Source organism: Ascaphus truei, chromosome 2 (assembly GCF_040206685.1).
Source record: "Ascaphus truei isolate aAscTru1 chromosome 2, aAscTru1.hap1, whole genome shotgun sequence".
Taxonomy (NCBI): Eukaryota; Metazoa; Chordata; class Amphibia; order Anura; family Ascaphidae; genus Ascaphus; species Ascaphus truei.
In genome coordinates, this window is record NC_134484.1 from 296,918,052 (window position 1) to 296,937,607 (window position 19,556).

Genomic DNA, 19,556 nt, shown 5'->3' on the forward strand with positions numbered 1-19,556 from the left:
GGGAATACCCGTTACAGTACATTACAACCTCTACTTCTTTACCAAATAGTGTAACTGGATAATAAATTATTTTATTTAACAGTAATATACGATGCAATATTTACTCTGATAACAAAAGTAAAGCTAATGTTGCCCTCATGAAATTTCTGTATTTTTTAATAGGAAGTGAAGCTAAATATTAACTTGTAATCTTAGTAATGTCAAAATCTGAATTTATTGTAAACATCAAGAGAAATGTCTAAATAGTATAAATCAATAAAACAATGTAATCCGTTTTGCTTGTGAAATCAGTTTCCAGTTAAACATTATGCATACAACAGAAACATCATAACACACACACACACACGCACGCACGCACGCACGCACACACACACACACACACACACTGTTATGTGTTTGTTTGCTCTGGCAACTCCCTATCAAATTCCTAAATTGTCACAAGTTTAAATGCTTTAAAATAATTTGTTCACATTTAAATGAATAAATTAATTTGTATATAAAATGGTTATAATGTATTACATTCACTTTTCAATACAAATTTAAAGATAACTGCACAATGTTTGTTGATTCATATAAAGATATGGAAAGTGATGAATGTTAACAAAAAGAATGTGTAAAAATGATGGAGCATAGTGTGAAGCACTATGTGATGTTACAGACAGTCCTCTTCTTTATTGGAAACAAACAAAAGAAGTTATAAATGCTTCTCCGACAAATATATAGAATATTTCAAATTACATGTAACAGTATAGTAGCTTAAAATAGCAGTGGTATAAAAATGCTTATTCAAAAACATTGCTTATAAACCTAATAGTAAAAAAAAAAAGTGCAACCTCACAGCTGCATATAAACCTGAGATATAAAGTAAAATAATTAGTGAAAAAAGAGAAAATGTGTAATGCACATTCATGGATTCATTTCCACGTGCCTTTAGAAGCAGACAAGGTAGAGGCTGAAATACTGCATTAGAAAGATAATATTTTGTCTTCCTATCCTACTGTACTTCTCTTTCTGTCGCTTCTCCCCAGGGCACAAAATGTTAGTCTGATGTTACAGTATTCCTCCTTTCTCATGACTGATGGTAGTGATGGTAGTGATGGTGATGATGATGATGGTGTTCGTGATGATGGTGATGCTCGTGTCTCTGAATTACTGGCATGATATAGCCCTCATTGGTTAGAACTGGTGGCAAATCCCGTTTTAATTCATGTTCCATTACTCCTGGCTGTGAATGAGTGGCCTTTAATGGAGAGTGAATGTCCTTAGTCTTCTGTCTATACTTTTTGTGATTGTGTTGCTGTTGCTGGAGATGATAAACATCCTGCCCACTCTGAACTCCTTGAGATGGTGTTACTGGCATATAGTAGTTCATTCCTTTTCCTGACTTTCCACTACTGAGTCCATTAGGCAGTGCAGAAGGTTTTCCAGAGGCCTTATGAGATTTTATAAATTGTTTATCTTGACTTTTAACCCTTTGCTGCATTTCTGAAACCCGAGGCATAGGTTCCACTACCGGCACTGAATAATCAGAAAGTACCTGGGACCTTCGATGATGCACTGGATGGACGTCAGATACCTGTGAACGTGATCTGCTCTGAGAATGTGAGCTCTTATTTTGTTCTTGCTTTGGCTGAGCTTCAGGCGATCCTGTAAAAACAATAGATTTCAATGTCTTCACAGAACTTGTTGAAAAAAAATTCTAGGAAAACAATGTCCATATTCCGTATAACAATATTCATGGCTATTTATTTATTTTTCTTACATATCCACTGTGTGTAACCCCTCTTTATTTTACCTCAGATTATATGGCCTATCACTGAGGTGGGAGCCTGAGTCCTATGGGTTACTGTTTAATTCTTATAGTGTGTGGTACATGTTATGTGAGACTGTAGTGACTAGACACAACACAGTGGTAATGAATTATAATAAGCTGTATATACTCATTTAGCTATAATTTGTGGTGTTACATATCTCATATGAATCAGTACGGTGACTCTTAATCTCAGAATCACTCCATATACAGTATGCTTTAACAAACTATACTAACAGTGCGAACGCTGCACAAACAAATAATAACTTTTATCTCTGTCCGGCATCCCAATCATGGGGCTCTTGCCTGTAAATCCTGGTGTGCTAGCACAATCGTTGTAGCTCATAAACTGTGTGTGTGTTGCAGGCCTGGTGCTTCACAAAGATCAAACTGTGATGGCAATATAACTGCAGTTTATATCCTTTGTGGGTTAGCTCACTCAATACCTGGTGTAATTCCTGCACTGCTGAGCTCCCTAATCTCTCTCTGTAGTAGACTCTGTCTTCCTGCTTCCATCTGCACTGTCAAGTCCTGATCTCTGCTGGGTCCTGCTGCATGCACTGGTCCAGTGGAGCAACTCTCTCTCTGCAGTTCCCTCTCTCTTGGGGGTCCTGCATAGACTCTCTTGTGCAAGATGGGCCTGCACACCCTCACTCCCTCAGCTCCCTTTCCAACTGTCACAACTGTCATTCCACTGGCTAAGCACAGTCACATGGTCCAGAGGAATGTAATTCTTAAAGGGGCCATGTCCTGTGCTGATAGCAGACACAGGGGGTTACATGAGCAAATTACAATCTAATAATTTTTGGTTTGTGTGGCACGGGGATATTTGCCAAGGAGCACATGATTGAAGTTATTATTCAGGTCAGAAGTTACTGACCAGTTGTCCTCCCTCTGAAATATTAAGTCTATTATTCACAGATTAAATTTTAGGATGTGGAGTAAATGAGTACTTCAGTATTAGGGGGTACCTTTTTTTAAATTTAAATAAGAAAGAGATGTGACAAATTTAGAGAGGTGTGGAGAGTTTTTCAGAGTTGTTGAAGCTGTTGGGAGTTATTGGTGAGATTTAGAAAGTCAACATTATTTACAAGCATTTGAGTGAGACCCATAATGTTAATTTAACAATTGTTTTTCTTAATAACTAATATATGTATTTTATTTTGCTTTTGTGTTAGCTGTAAGAAGCTTAAAACAACAACTAAATGACAATTAGAATGGAGAGAACATACTGTACATGAGTTTTGAGCACTATTAAAAGTCAAATCAAAGGAAAGACATTACAAATTAGGAGAAACTGACTCTGTTATGTGTCGTCGCAAAATAACGTGTATTTGCCTTTTGATCATATGAATTTAAACCATGACAATAAGATACTTATTTATAGAATGTGCCTATTGGAAGGCACACATTACTATACTTAGGCTGTGTCCCCGCTGGCGCTGAGCATGCTGTGCTTGCCGCTTTTACTTACATATGTCTATATGTGGAAGTCCCCGCTCACGCGGTGCGCGTGGGCACGCACGCTCACCCAAGCTTGGCGCTTGAGTAAACAAACAAAATGTACTTTCAAGAGCGCTCAACTTGCCTGCAATGCCCCCACCCCCCACACGTGTTTGCAAAATAGGCAGGACACCCAGCGCTCATGCTTAGAAAGTTGGTGATGTCAGTGCCAGTGGGGCTGCAGCCTTATTCATAAAATAGTTTTTTTTAAATCATTATACCGTTGCCAATTTATTTAAACCTGTCTGATACATTTTTTTTTCTTTGTGCTTACCTGGACCAAATTTAGAAGTATAGTTTTCTATTCCAGCCAAGTCAAGATAATGGTTTCTCCTCTCTGTATTTTCATCTACACAGTAATGCTCACCACCTTCATTATATGACTGTTGATCATTGGTGGGGCTCCTTAAAAATACATTTTTATTCATTTTAATATAGTGCTGATTAGCAAACCAAATGTTTAATAGTAGAGTGTGAAAAAAAACACCAATGTTTTGGTATGGAAATATTTAGCTGTTCTTATGTATACTTTATACTTTGGAATACTACCCCAAGTATGCAAATAGGCTACACAACTTAATTTCAAATAAGAAATTGTGGGGTTCCTTTTTCCCTTCTCCCTGTTGGCTAAATAAACACAGTTCCTTTCCTTACATTTCATTTACAGAAAACAAATAAATAACTAGATTCACCAAAGCACACCAGCTGTTTTGTGCACAAAATGTTTTCATTAACAAATAAGCAGTATTGGTATGTTGGAATACAGTAGTTGAGATACTAACACTTTGAATTTGTCAATACTTGTTCAGGTAAAAAGATTATAGTTTAAAAAAATACATGTTAGTCAGTGGCTAACAACAATGATTGTTGTCGGTGGAGTTTAATCTCAGGCTTGCACAGTTCTGTACAGGAAGAGTGGGCTTACAACACAATTAACAAAAATTCTTGAAAATTAAGAGTCCATATGCTGCTTTTCCAATCTACTGGTAAATTAAATCTCAAAGTATTATAAACATTTCAACTGATGAGCCACTTGAGGAAACAGAATAGGCCATGCTTTAAGAACAAACCTACTGTATGAGTATTTTCCTCTGGATCAAAAAGTAAGTATGGATATAGGATAAAGTATCTGTTGTCTAAATTTAGCATAGGTTGAACTTGATGGACGTACGTCTTTTTTCAACCTCATCAACTATGTAACTATGATTTGAAGCATATATGATATAAAATCATAGTTGGCCCAATAAAACCTAGCACTCACTTGTATCATGTATCTTTCAATTTTTTACATGAGGAAGATTAAAAAGGAAGTGGGTGAGGACAAAGAGCAGAAATACAGCAAACATGGAAGCAATAAATATCATGGCTATGTTGACAGATAACATGATGTATGTATATCTTTATTTTTATTGCGCTATCCATGTACATAGCGCTTTACAACAGTAATACACGTAACAAAACAATAGGAGACAATGTGAAAAGGAGTCCCAGGCCCTGAAGAGCTTATAATCTAAGTGGTAAGTAGTGAGAACTTAGAGAGGCAGTAGGTGGGTGTTATGTTTATACCGTATGCAAGGGGTCATGGTAAATGCATATCAGATGTATAGTATTAACAATTGAATGAACACGTGACAAAGTCACAAGAACATTCACAGAAGTACATTTAGGGTGCACATCACAGTAGTAATTTTTAATTTTCTAAATAGATATAGTGAAAAAACACTGGGAACGTCTTGTGCCCCAACCTATGCTAACTTGTACCTGGGCTGGTGGGAAGCCACCATTGTCTTCACAGAAGAGAACGCGATATTTACTGAGTACATAGATTTATGGCTCAGATTTATCGACGATATTGTGCTGATTTGGAGTGGTCCCAAAGATATGTTGATTGATTTTATCAGGCGACTTAATATCAATACTCTAAATCTACATTTAACCTCTGAGTATAGCCAAACCAAGATCACATTCTTGGATCTGAATATAACTATAGATCCTTATCACAGAATTCAAACCACAGTGTTTAGAAAAGCTACCTCAACAAACAATTTGTTACTGGCCAAGAGTCAACATCCAGACTCTCTAATTCGAGGAATACCAACAGGGCAGTATTTGCGCTTACGATGCAATTGCTCAACCCTACAGGACTTTAAGTTACAATCACAAGATCTTAAAAGTAGGTTTCTGGATAGAGGGTATTCCTTGAAAAATTAACAAAGGGCATACAATAGGGCACTGCAATGTGATAGGGACACTCTACTTGTTCCTAATGTGAAAGCAAAAGATACTGTAATAAGATGCATTGGCACTTATAGCCAAAGATGGGATGATGTCAAACAGATATTCTCTAGACACTGGGATATATTAAAATCCGACAGCGATATAGCCTCTGTACTGAATGACACTCCTAGTATCACCAGTAGGAGGTCAAAAAATCTGAAGGACGACTTGGTACATAGTCATCATCAACATAAGACTCCAAAAACATGGCTACCTAATCCACCCAAAGGCTGCTTTCGATGCGGCAGCTGTAAGGCATGCCAATATCTGCTCACCACAAAAACCTTTGATAGTGATGACAAATCCAAGCAATTTGAAATAAGACACTTTGTGAATTGTAAAAGCTTTAATGTCATTTACCTTATCAATTGTGAGTTTGGCTACAGATATGTAGGCAAAACAATACGCGAGCTGCGTAGACGCGTGTTAGAACACATAAACTCTGTTCTAAATAAAGCTGACACACCAGTTGCACGCCATATTAATTCAAGACATAATGGTGACCCAGGCTGCCTTCAGTTTATAGGGATTGATCGTATAAGGAATACTATAAGAGGAAGTGACATTGATCGCAGACTTCTGCAAAGAGAAGCTGAATGGATATATCGCTTAAAAACCCTATATCCATTGGGCCTAAATGAGGGCTTTACATTCACCCCTTTTATTTAATCATTCTGTCTATCCCTTGGGATTTGCTGTTTATGCACTGTGCCATGAATATATTCATATTATATCCAAGGTGCACATGGTTGGATTCCTTTCCCCCTCTGTATATATTGTAAATATTAGCTGTGCACTTTACTCCCAATGATGGGTCCATGAGTGTTTGTAAATAAGATATCTATAGGAGTTGCCCTGCTCTCCCTTGCGGTGAACCACTTGCTCGCCAATGAGTATCCAGTTGCAGCATTATACTGTCAATCAATAGCAGTGCGGTTTGCTATTATTGTTTCATTAATTTACACATTGTTGAAAACATATTAGATTTACTCAAATACCAATATTGTCCAGTAGGTATAGTGTGACATCAATCGGGAATCTACAGACTTGCACCGCGATCAACATATGCCTAGTATATCACTTATTGGCAGTTAAAGGTTAATTATACCAATCATTGTATCTGTTTATTGCTATTTAAGTGAGGCAGGTCTGTAGTCCCGTCATCCACCTGCCCCTGACGAAGCTCCGCCTGGAGAGAAACGCGTGGGCGTGGGCATTGTGGCGTGGTGACGTCACATCACGTTGAGCAGCTGATCCCAAACAACCGGTCTACAGCGGGAGCGCCTTAGCAGTGCTGTGTACCGTTATGGAGTAGAGGATAGCGGCTATTCAGCTAAGTATCACGCATTGATTCTTGATACTTCATCTCATGTTGGGTTGACAGTTATATATTTTTCCTTACATTGTCTGACACTAGTTACAGGGACTCCCAGTACATGTTGACAGCGATGTTGGAGCTGTGTTACTTGACAGCAAGTAGCGTTCATATGATAGCTTAGTCAATGAGAGAATCCCCTTACTAACTGTGCAACCCGACTCTTTGGAATAATTTTTGCTCCTACGGACTGCAAATTTGCAGTAGTACACAGCCCACTAAGTTTATGATTAACAGCGACACATACTATATGTGTGTTGACGCTCCTTCACATTTTGTATTTGTGACTTTGCATTGATTGGCAGGTTTTGGACTTGATGTATGCACATCTACTGCACCGACACAATTTATTCGAGCAAATACCCAGTATGTACCTGGCAGATACCTGGAATGCGCCGCTCCTCACCTCTGACAAGCCCCGTTGCGTTTGCCTTCCCAGCCTGGGTTCATGCCTGGCTGACGGGCGGCTGATCTGTTAAATGATAATGATTAGGATTTAATAGGTTGCAATGCTTCGCGTGTCTACCAGATGGCATAAATTCATGAATTGTAATTCAGTATATATATATATACTGTGCAGTATTGCAGCCAGCGGGAATAAAATGCTTCAATCCCTGCCTGGAAAATACCTCAATGCACTCGGGCAGAAAACAGTCACAAACCTCAATACACCCTGGTATACCCGAATTCGTGGGACTAGCCGAGCTCGAATAAAGTGTGTCGCCAGTGTAGCAGGAGGTTGACTTAGTGATTAGCACATTATAGTCTCAGTGCCTGGCAATCTTTGTGCAGTCACCTTTCAATAGTGTTGTTGTTTTGGGATCAGTAATATCAGCTCAACGTGTTTTAACAATATTTTATTTTATTTTCACTTTTTCAGTATATCTATTTAGAAAATTAAAAATTACTACTGTGATGTGCACCCTAAATGTACTTCTGTGAATGTTCTTGTGACTTTGTCACGTGTTCATTCAATTGTTAATACGATTAACTTCTGTACATAGGTAGCACTCATTTTGTGTTATTATTTAACACTTGAGAATTACAATCATTTAAAATTGTCTAATTATGAGTGAGCGGTGTGAAATGCCCTGTGTTGTGTCAGATGTATAGTATTAGCCCAGGGAGTTACCCAATTGCTTCATTATAGAGGTTTGTTTCAAGATGGGCCTTAAAGGGGGAGCGAGAGGGTGCTTGTCAGATATTGGGGCGGGAGGGTATTCCAAAGGTGTGGGGTAGTGAGAGAGGCTTCAGGTGGGTAAGGGCTTTAAAAAAAAGAAAAGGAAAACAGAAGATATCCTTGAGCAGAACACAAGAGATGAGCATGTGTCACGCCTCCAATCGTTTTCCCCCTTCAATGTGACAGTATTATAAAGATTGACAAAATACAGTAATTTGTTTTCTTTTTAGGCAACTTAATCATGTCCTATACCTGACATGAGAAGACAATCTTTTCTCCGCAGTTCTCATTCCTTCAGGGTGCTCAGTTCGGGTACCGTCACGATCTGAAATAAACATACCGATTGTTTCAGCCGAAATAAAAAAATAGAAAGGGCATGTACTGTAACTTTTTCTAATAGCTTTCCTATACAGATAAAACTTGTCTTAGGTTAGCATTGAAAATAATGGCAGCTATTTATTGATATTTTTTCCTCTAATATAAACATGTTATGTTTGTTGCTTTCTTAAAAAAAAGCGTCACACTATTTTACCATTTTTATCACCACCCTGGATTGGACACTGTTTATGAAAACAATTTCCAGTGATTGCAGAGAAACAACCTTCAAGAAACAAAATCAGTGACATTTTAGGGATCTGGATTAAAACTATTGGCATTTAATGGAAGTACTGATTTAAAAAAAAATGTTGGGGGCGCGCGCGTGTGACGTCGGCGTGGATGCAAGTGTTCTAGGGGAGCTCTGTGCACTCCGCCACCAGAAAAAGATATAAACCCCTGATCTGTGATTTTTTGGGGGCATGGACCATAGCATCGTCCGGGGGAGTCCGTGGGGATGCCCCCTGAGAAGGATCAGATGCCGGGGACCCCAGCTCTGGCCCGATAAAGACGCGACCAGTCATCGGCAGCAGACAAAAAGGTAAACAAAGATGGCACCGAGGTGAATGCACGGGAGCGCGCGGTATCGAGCTCTGACAAGGGAGGGGAGAGGCAAGCTGCGGGAATGGAGGGGGACACCTAAAAAGAAGGGCAACACTGAGAGACTCAACAGAAAGTCATCACAGAAGAGGAACCAGAGGTGAGAGCTATGACAGAGGGAAAAAAGCGAGGCGCGAGTGTGACATCACTGCGGTGGAGCTCCGTACAATCCGTCGATATAATTGATTATAAAACTCGACCGAGGCTCCGATCAATCCAGCGAGACGCTGCGTTGACTGAGGGAATTTGCAGGGATGGCTTCAAAGAAGACGCCGAAGCCGAGAACGCCCAATCTCTCCCGCTATAGCCACGGACAGTCGGTGGCAGCGGAGAGAAGATGGATTAAAGATGGCGCCGCTGAGCGCACGGGAGTGCGTGGCCATATCAACATCCAGGGAAGGTGAGGCAGGCTGCAAGAGCTGAAGGTGACCTTTCTGACAGAAAAGCCACCCTGAGAAACTCAGCAGAGAGGGCTGCAGCAGGAGAAGAGGCAGTGGGGAGACCCAGTCCAGATAGTGAGCTGAGTACGGTCGAGGAAGACACAGTATTTAGCAAGCAAGACCTCCGGACCATGCTGAAAGAAATGCAAGCAAGCTTTCAGTCAACGCTTTAAGAAATGCAAGCGGACTTTCAGTCAGCGCTGGATAGAGCAGTAAAAGAATTTAAAGCAGAAGTTTCCATACTGGCTAAAAGAACTGCGGAGCTTGAAGATAAATTGGACACTTCGTTACAAAACCAGGTAAATAGTGACAACGAGGTCCTGCGTCTCAATGAAGAGATAAGAGCTATGAGGAATGGTATCGACAATCTAGAGAAAAGTGAGCGGAGGCAGAATTTATAAATCCGCCATGTCCCTGAGTCGGAGAAGCCCTCCAGCCATACCTTAAGAGACTGTTCACGTCAATTGACCCACAGTTGCAAGATGACGATATTCTGATGGGCAGAGCTCACAGAGCCCTAGGACCGAGATTCGAAGATCCAAAAAGAAGTAGGGATGTAGTCATAAGACTCCACCAATATGCAACCAAGGAAAGGATTATAAAAGGCTGCAGAAACAGCAGCTCAGTTAAATTTGAAAACGGCTCCATCCAGATTTTCCAGGATCTTTCCAAGATAACAATTGAGAGGAGGAGAGGACTGCGTCCAGTGATGGCAGTGCTCCAGGAAAAGGGTTCTAATACCGATGGGGCTTTCCGTTCCGTTTGGTGGTAAACCACAGAGGCAGACAGGTTTCCTTCCGCTATCCTAAGGAATCATCGTCTTTCCTAGCGGCACTGGATATGACACCCAGCGAAGGTATGAATCAGTACCGAAATCCCAGAGAAGATAACACGGAGGATGATCAGTCGGAAGAAGGTGCGGTTGCCCGGAGATAAAAGATTCAAGACTGACAATGGCTTTGAGGATCTCCCGGCGAGTTTGAGGTCATCTCCTTGACCAGCGGCTCAGCAACCAATGGAAGGAAAGATACCCCTACAACTATGCAACTACATTTGGCTCCTTTTTTCTTTCTGATTTCCTCCGAGTCCCCCCCTATACTTTTTCCAGTCTATTACAGGGACTTTAATCCACGGTTTGGAGTTGGCGGCCTGCTTTTCGGGTACCGGTTTGCTAAAGCTGATCGATGGCCGAAATCGGTGAATACATAGAATGAGAGTCCCGGCAATGAGTGAGGATTTAGAAGAGCTGTTTTTTTTTGCTTGGTTATAGATATAAAGGACACTAAGCCTTAACGAGAAACCAAGAGCAAATTACTACACAAAAATTAATGCTAAAAAACATTGAACATTTAAAGATAAAATGTGAACCCAGGACTCTCCTTTTTTTAAATATACACAGTGGTGTGGAAAAGAAATAACACCCTCTTTAAATTCTATGGTTTTACATATCAGGATATAATAACAATCATCTGTTCTTTAGCAGGTCTTAAAATTAGGTAAATACAACCTCAGATGAACAACAACACATGACATATTACACCGTGTCATGATTTATTTAACAAAAATAAAGCCAAAATGGAGAAGCCATGTGTGAAAAACTAAGTACACTTTATAATTCAATAGCTTGTAGAACCACCTTTAGCAGCAATAACTTGAAGTAATTGTTTTCTGTATGACTTTATCGGTTTCTCACATCGTTGTGGAGGAATTTTGGCCCACTCTTCTTTACAACATTGCTCCAGTTCATTGAGGTTTGTGGGCATTTGTTTATGCACAGCTCTCTTAAGGTCCAGGCACAGCATTTCAATTGGGTTGAGGTCTGGACTTTGACTGGGCCATTGCAACACCTTGATTCTTTTCTTTTTCAACCATTCTGTTGTAGATTTGCTGGTGTGCTTGGGATCATTGTTCTGTTGCATGACCCAATTTCGGCCAAGCTTTAGCTGTCGGACAGATGGCCTCACATTTGACTCAAGAATACTTTGGTATACAGAGGAGTTCATGGTCGACTCAATGACTGCAAGGATCCCAGGTTCTGTGGCTGCAAAACATGCCCAAATCATCACCCCTCCACCAATGTGCTTGACAGTTGGTATGAGGTGTTTGTGCCGATATGCTGTGTTTGGTTTATGCCAAACATGGCGCTGTGCATTATGGCTAAACATCTCCACTTTGGTCTCGTCTGTCCAAAGGACATTGTTCCAGAAGTTTTGTGGTTTGTTCAGATGCAACTTTGCAAACCTAAATATGCTTGGACGTCCACTCCTGGGAAGATTGGCAATTGTCTTGAATGTTTTCCACTTTTGAATAATCTTTCTCACTGTAGAATGATGAACTTTAATTTGTTTGGAAATTACCTTATAACCCTTCTCAGATTGCTGGGCAGCAACAATTGCTTCTCTAAGATCATTGCTGATGTCTTTCCTCCTTGGCATTGTGTTAACACACACCTGAATGCTCCAGACCAGCAAACTGCTAAAACTTCGGCTTTTAGAGAGGTGGTCACACTTGCTGATGATCAATTAATCAAGGGCATTTGATTAGCAGCACCTGTCTGCTACTTAGCATCTTAATTCCCATGTAAGCAGTAAGGGTGTACGTAGTATTTCACACATAGCTTCTCCATTTTGGCTTTATTTTTGTTAAATAAATCATGACACAGTGTAATATGTCATGTGTTGTTGTTTATCTGAGGTTGTATTTACCTAATTTTTAGACCTGCTAAGGAACAGATGATTGTTATTATGTCCTTGTAACAGGGTCTTATCCCTGTTAACAGGCTTGCCTCTAATCCTGCATTGTGCTGGTTAATTCCACACCTGCAATCAACCACTCCACCTGCCTAATCACAGCTCTGTGAAAAAGCCCGTTTCCCAGAAACAGGGAGGAGATTTCCTCAGTACACAAGGGTGCTGACAAGAGGAAAGAGGTCTTGAGCAGAAAGGCTCTGCAGATCAAGACACCCAAAGACCTATATTCCTGGACACAGGGGACCCAGGAAACTACCAGAGACTGACACCTGCTTTAAGGTATCTCTTGATACTTTGGGGAAAAGGGTGGTAATGGGATTATCCCTCCAGCCCTGGAGAAAGGGACTGGGGAAGTAAGTTAGCCCTTAAACAGGGAAAGACGTTTGTTATTTTCATATGTTTTGCTGTGTTAAAAGGGACAGGTGGAATAAAGCCTTATTTTAATTTCACCTTAAAAACGGTCTCCATTGCATACCTCTGCACACATCTCTTACATATGGTGTCAGAAGTTGGGATGAGAGGTGGCCCTTGAAGTTCAAGGGGGCCCCGGAGACTGCCTGTGAAAATGTTTGTGCTTTTGCCTGCATACAGTTCCTGCAAACAGCCTGAGTAACAAAGCAAAGAATCACATGCAGCAGATACCAGAATTAAAGGGATACACATCCAGGCAGGAAATCTACACTGCACTGAAGAAAGCCACAGATGGACTCTTTTCCACAATCCCAAGAGGAGAGAGAGAGAGACTGCTGAAGCAGCTAAACCTTACTTGCCTATCACAATAATGTGTAATATGGTTGTTGAAAAAGGGGCTTTGCCTTCCAGCCGTAGTCAGGGTTCAAGAAGTGAGTTAGCGCTCCAGAGGAGCTAGGCTTTGTTTATTGTTTTCTTAAAAAAAAAAAAAATTGCGCTGAAGCAGTGAATACAGACAGTGACCCACGAGCGGTACTGATTCTGGAAGTAAAGGCTGCCACACCGCATAGGACTACCAGCTGTGAATGGAGTATATGCAGAAAAGTGTGAAAATTGATGCAAGACTGTGCTGAAGCAGGGAAACTTTTACAGACGGTGACCGACGCAAGGTACTGATTCTGGGAATTTAAAATGGCCGCCCAGCTGAAGTCAAATACAGACTCTGCAAAAATGGGGATGAAAATGTGTTCCTGGTGTAAAGAACCCCACCACACGGAGCAGTGTCCCTTCAGGCCTTATTCAAACGATGAGTGAATGCATGCACAGTATTGCTAATATTGTAAAACTTACCCAAGGGAAGAAAAAGTCTACAGAGATGCCTGTGAGAGCTGCGACCTCTACAAGCAAAATAGGCCCACCTGTAGGACTACCACAATTTGGGGTTCTAGCAAATACAGTGATAACAGTTGCAATAGCGCCTCCTGAGGTCTGGAAGAAAAATGCACCTGGTCACCCCAAAATGGAGGACAAGATGCGGCGTTCCTGTAATGAACCCTACCCCATGGAAGAGTGGCCCTTCCGGTCCGATAAGGAGGAAGACATCTCTTACGGGGGATCCGAACCAAATCACACCCACAGAACACCCCAAGAATGGTGGCGGTGCCTGAACTCGGTATAAACCGAAAAGACCGCTCTCTATGATGACGAATGTGATCGGCAGGAGGAAGAGTGGGAACAGCAGATCGCTGAATATTTACGCCACATAACGCAACTGCAAGGAAAACATGGCGGATACAGTGAAGCTGCTGAAATTTCAAATAAAGACGAAGACCCCAGTGTCCCTGGTGGGACGGAGTCGTCAAAAACAAAAAGGCGGAAAAAGAAAAAGAAAAAAGGTTCTTCACTTACAGTGGAAGGAACAGACACATCTGCAGATCCCACGGAGGAAAAGGGGGTCCGAGATGCCCTGCAGCCTACAGAAAATGGAGAATTCGTCCCGCGGATGACTGAATATCCAAAGGGCCCAAGGCAGAAGTCGTGTATCCCAAAGAAGTGTCTGTCCGGTGCTAATAGTGAGAAACAATCAACCAACCATACCAGGGAAGCGGAGCCGGAACCAATGAGTGATGCTCCCTTGACCAGCCCTGAAAATACCCTGAAAATTGCCAGGCGTGACTGTGATCTGCTCCGGGAACAATTGAAACTGGAGAGGGAAGATAATGCTGAGCTACAGAAGACTGTTCTCGCAATGTACTCTGAATCTGGGACCGACTTGGAGGATCTAAGGACAGATCTAGATACACCAAACGCTTCTATTACCGCCATGGATGAAAAACAGAGCAAATCTGATAGAATTATTGCTAATCTGAAGCAGAAATATGAGGAGGCACTGAAAGAGATTACAGTCTTTCAGCAAGAGGTTCACAAGTGCCATAGAGAGGTGGAAGTCTCTCAGAATGAGGTTCACACTCTCCTCATAGAACTGAATGCCTCACACCACGAGATCAGCAGCTGCTGCACAAAACTGGAAGTCTCCAAAAAGGAACTTCACAGTCTCGCGGAGGAGCTGGACAATTAAAAAAAACTATTGTCAATCTTAATATAGATCTCAAAGTCTCTCAGAAGGAGCTTCAGACCCTCAAACTAGAGATGGAAGTCTCACGCCAGGAGACAGTCAGTCTCCAAGCAGAGGTGCGGGCTACAAGGAGGCCCTGAATATTACAGAGACTGGAAAAAGAGAAAATATAAGACTAGAAAAAGAAAATTCTGAGTTGACAGACCACGTCAATAGAAAGAATGAAAAGCTCCATGAGCTGGAAAAAATAAAGAAACTACTGGAAGGTGAAAAAGTTGAAGCAGAGCACCGACTGCAGAACCAACTACAAGGTCTGCATACACATCTCCAGAATGCAGAGGAGAAGCAGCGAACTCTGGAGGAAGAAAATTTGCAGGCTGCTAAAGAGGTACAAGCGCTGCAGGAACGTCTGAATACCCAGTGTGTCCCCACAGAGCAGTTTGAGGAGCTAAAGGCCACGCTGCATGTCACTAGAGCATCGTTAGAGGCGGACCTTCGATACCAGGTGACTTTGTATGAGAGGGAGCGGGAGAAGGCCCAGAAACTGGAGCAAGAGCTGGAGAGACAGAGAGTCTGTTCCATCCCCTTGAGTCAGTACACCAAGGAGAAAACAGGCGCAGCGGCAACCTTGACGACAAAAATTACAGAGCTCCAGAATATGAAGGAGACACTGATACAAACTCAGAGAAAGCAAAGTGCGCAGATAAATTCCCTGAGAAGAGACTTGCAAGACGCACTCAAAAAACAGGGATCTCTCGCGGATGAGATTACAGTACTACAAAGACAAGTATTGACCCTGACCAAGCGTCAGTATCCTACAGCCACAAAAACCCAAAGGAAAAAGGGTACAGTGAGAGCTGGGAACACCGCTCATCTGAAAAACAAGGTTGCAAAGTCTGAACCACCTAAACAAGCACTAGCCACCCAACAGGCAACAAAAAAAGCTATACGTGCAGAATCAAAACCCGAAGAATCCTTAGCGGATGAAGCTGAGAAGATGGAACATTCTCTGGAAGTGGAGGTGGAATTGCAACTCAATCCAAAAGAAGCTGAACTGGCAACACCATGGAGTGTGGAAGGGAAGGGGAGGGTTAATTCCCACTTGTGATGCTAACCAGGAGTAGGCAATGTTTGATCATGATATAAAAATATAAACATCTTCATAGCATAGGACTGTTCATAAGACTCAGGATTCCAGATAGTCCAATGTTAAACACACTCCCATAGATTATGCCACTAGCCATATAGGTAAGTCTTATGTGGTGGTCTAGGTAACCGTGTGTGGGACTGATCACATAAATGAAGTAAATGGATTACTCACTGCTGACCTTGGGGATATCCTGGTCCTGTCCTGCGTGCTCCTACCAAGGAACAATTGAAGAGAGTACAGGGAAAACGGCGGTGCATCTGCTGCTGCTGAAGATTGGAAACCACAAACTGCAAACCACAAAATATCCTAGTTGCAAAAATTTATTTTAGGGCATAGTAACAGCCAAAAAGAACACTCTGACGCGTTTCCCGTGGTATCCCACGCTTTATCAAAGAGTAAAATCACTTACAATGATCACATACGTAAATACCCACAATTCCCTCTCCTCTCCTATGACGCTGTGTAATTTGGGCCAATCGGAAGCGTGGGAGGTGTCACTCCCCTCTAGCTGGTGTAAGGCACAATAGCCTGAAGCAAACCCAGCTGTGCTTCACAGTGCAATTGCATGGGAGGTGAATGTATCCTCCCCTTGATGACGCGACGGCCCTTCTGGCCAATCATAGGCCTTAAAAAACGGGACGTCCTAAATGTAAACAAAGACTGACTGACAGCTTTATCCAAGAAAAGGAAATGGTGGGTATACTCCTAAGAACAAATAACATTAGGATCATCGCTCAAGACACATTAAATCAGTATGTCTAGCACTGTTCAACACTGCAATATATAAAGGAACAATGATCCATATAATGAAGTAAGACAATTAAAAAACCACTATTAACACTATAGTGGAGTAATACATAAAAACACACAAATTGCTGTGTATTACCCTCACAGTACACAAAGAAAATATATACAGTTAGAACCTAAGTTAGGAATAATTGCCACATATGCATGATATCTAGATCATGCTAAATCTTTCTAGTTAAACATAAGGTTATTCAAAATGACATTGTAGTTTAGCAGGATAGGGTCCTATGGACTATATGGTTACAAGAAGATCAAAAATGATTGTACCATCAAACACGGATATAGGTGCAGTACAATTTACAAGTTTAAGCTAAGATAAGGAATTAATTTCAATAAATTTGTATTCTTGAAATAAGGACACTTAGCCTTGAATATCATTTGATTAAAATAATCAATTTGATAAACTCATTATACCGTGGTGTAACTTTCAATATTAGGTATAATTGGATCAAACAATATTGCACGTATTCCAAACTTGTGTCTTTTATAATCACAGACTCTTTACTTAAGTCATTCTTTTACCCTCTTTATAAAAAGTGCTGCAGTTCCCAGTCTACATTGAGCCCTTGAGGGGTCCTGGTATTAAATTGAAACATCCAATACATCTCACGTTTATATAAGATGTTTAGCCTGTCACCCCCTCTTTTTAACATTTCTACATACTCAATTGCCATAAATTTGAAATTTAATAGCCCGCCCTGGGGACATTCTACAAAATGTCTTGACACTGCTCGGGTTCAATCTTCAGCAGCAGCAGCAGATGCACCGCCGTTTTCCCTGTACTCTCTTCAACACCATGGAGTGGAATGAGTGCAGAAGGACAGCTTCAAGAGCGGAAAACTCAAAGGGTTACTCTCAAACGCTCTACAACTGTCGCCATACAATCTGCCTACAAAAGAGGAGCGCCCGATGCAAGGGAAATCTCTTGACCGCGCACTCGGTAAAAAGACTTTACTTGGAAAAAGTTCTCCTCGAGCGACTGAGGAGTGCTGATCTAAAGCACCTTCGGGAGGAGACACAAATAAACTGGAGAAAGGGCTCCAATCCCAGCAGGACTGAGGGTTCTCTTCCTCCATCCACTCTCATTCAAGTCACAGAGATATCTCGAATGAGAGTGGAAGGATGGGCTTTGGCCATGGTAAACCCGAGCTTCCCACAAACAGGGGAGGTATGCAACAGGGTCTTATCCCTGTTAACAGTGTAACAGAAGTAAGTTAGCCCTTAAACATGGATAGGCGTTTGTTGTTTTCATATGTTTTGCTATGTTAAAAGGACAGGCGCAATAAAGCCTTATTTTAATTTCACCTTAAAAACGGTCTCCATTGCATACCTCTGCACACATCTCTTACAGTCCTGATATGTAAAACCATAGAATTCAAAGAGGGTATACTTTCATTTTCACACCACTGTATATACAGAAGAGACCACGAGTATTCTAAAGCTTGCCTTTAAACTAGCCCGGTTACATTCTGGAAAATTGAAGAAGAAACTTTCGGCGGTCACTGCAAACGTAGGAACTCAGCCACAGACGAATTAAAATCAATATTTATTCAAATCTTGGTGCTGGACATCACAGAGATTCACATCCTCCACCCACACGGCATTAACCATGAGTGGGAGTTAAAACACTTCTTACATGGTTGATGTCTAAGGGAGTCTTGAGAGTGTGTCTCCATGCATCTCAATTCATATATTTTGTATCAATTATCTCATTTACTGCACTTTTTATCAATACAAAACATGTAGTATTTGGATATTGTCCCCAATGTAATTCATACACATGACAGCTATATGAAAGGAGGATACCTGGCGCTTAAAGAGTCACTGTGTCCTTATGAAACAGTCTGATCTTTAAAGAGTGTCTCAAAGTCCAAAACTTGAAGTGGATGGCTGTAGTTTTTCTTCACTGCTGCTGTTCTTCAATACACCTGAAATTGATAAAAGGGTACACCATTGCGCAGTACTACTGATGTTTGATGTTAACCCCTTATTGCCAACTTCCCCAGTGTGGACTGAATACACTTACAGGAGTGTTTCTTTCAGGATACAGTGGAGACAATCTGTGCTTTATTCCCTTTCCGTTCTTTATACACCACGAATCCCCTGGGTGCTTCCTTTGTCTCTTGGGATTTCGTGATTCCTGCTGAGATGGAACAAGTGTCTTCACCTGGGTCATGTAGCTCAACCTTCTAGGTGTGTTGAGCTGCATGACCCAGGTGAAGACACTTGTTCCATCTCAGCAGGAATCACGAAATCCCAAGAGACAAAGGAAGCACCCAGGGGATTCGTGGTGTATAAAGAACGGAAAGGGAATAAAGCACAGATTGTCTCCACTGTATCCTGAAAGAAACACTCCTGTAAGTGTATTCAGTCCACACTGGGGAAGTTGGCAATAAGGGGTTAACATCAAACATCAGTAGTACTGCGCAATGGTGTACCCTTTTATCAATTTCAGGTGTATTGAAGAACAGCAGCAGTGAAGAAAAACTACAGCCATCCACTTCAAGTTTTGGACTTTGAGACACTCTTTAAAGATCAGACTGTTTCATAAGGACACAGTGACTCTTTAAGCGCCAGGTATCCTCCTTTCATTTTTCACAGTCCTTTATGCAAATTGAGATATTTGCTTTGTGGGAAACCTATGGCAGCTTTGACCTCTTGTTAATCACATTTGGTATTTGTTTTTCACGTGTATTTCACACATATCTAGGTTTAGCGCTTGAGTTAGGGTTTCACACTTTTTTAATTCACATGACAGCTATATGTTACTAACCATCAATGTCATTTAAAGTATCCAATTGACT

The 19,556-nt window shown here is 41.3% G+C and overlaps 1 protein-coding gene across 1 annotated transcript in view; it reads right to left on the bottom strand.

The window, feature by feature from the left end:
• Nucleotides 1–242: 242 nt before the first annotated feature.
• Nucleotides 243–19,556, bottom strand: part of NKD2 (NKD inhibitor of Wnt signaling pathway 2) — an 81,742-nt gene continuing 62,428 nt past the window's right edge. The window contains exons 2-4 of the mRNA XM_075586371.1: nt 8,398–8,470; nt 3,588–3,718; nt 243–1,647 (exon numbers count right to left, since the gene is read on the bottom strand). Of these exons, the coding sequence (XP_075442486.1) occupies nt 1,070–1,647; nt 3,588–3,718; nt 8,398–8,470 (782 nt within the window). The 3' untranslated portion in view covers nt 243–1,069. The remainder of the gene's footprint in view (nt 1,648–3,587; nt 3,719–8,397; nt 8,471–19,556) is intronic.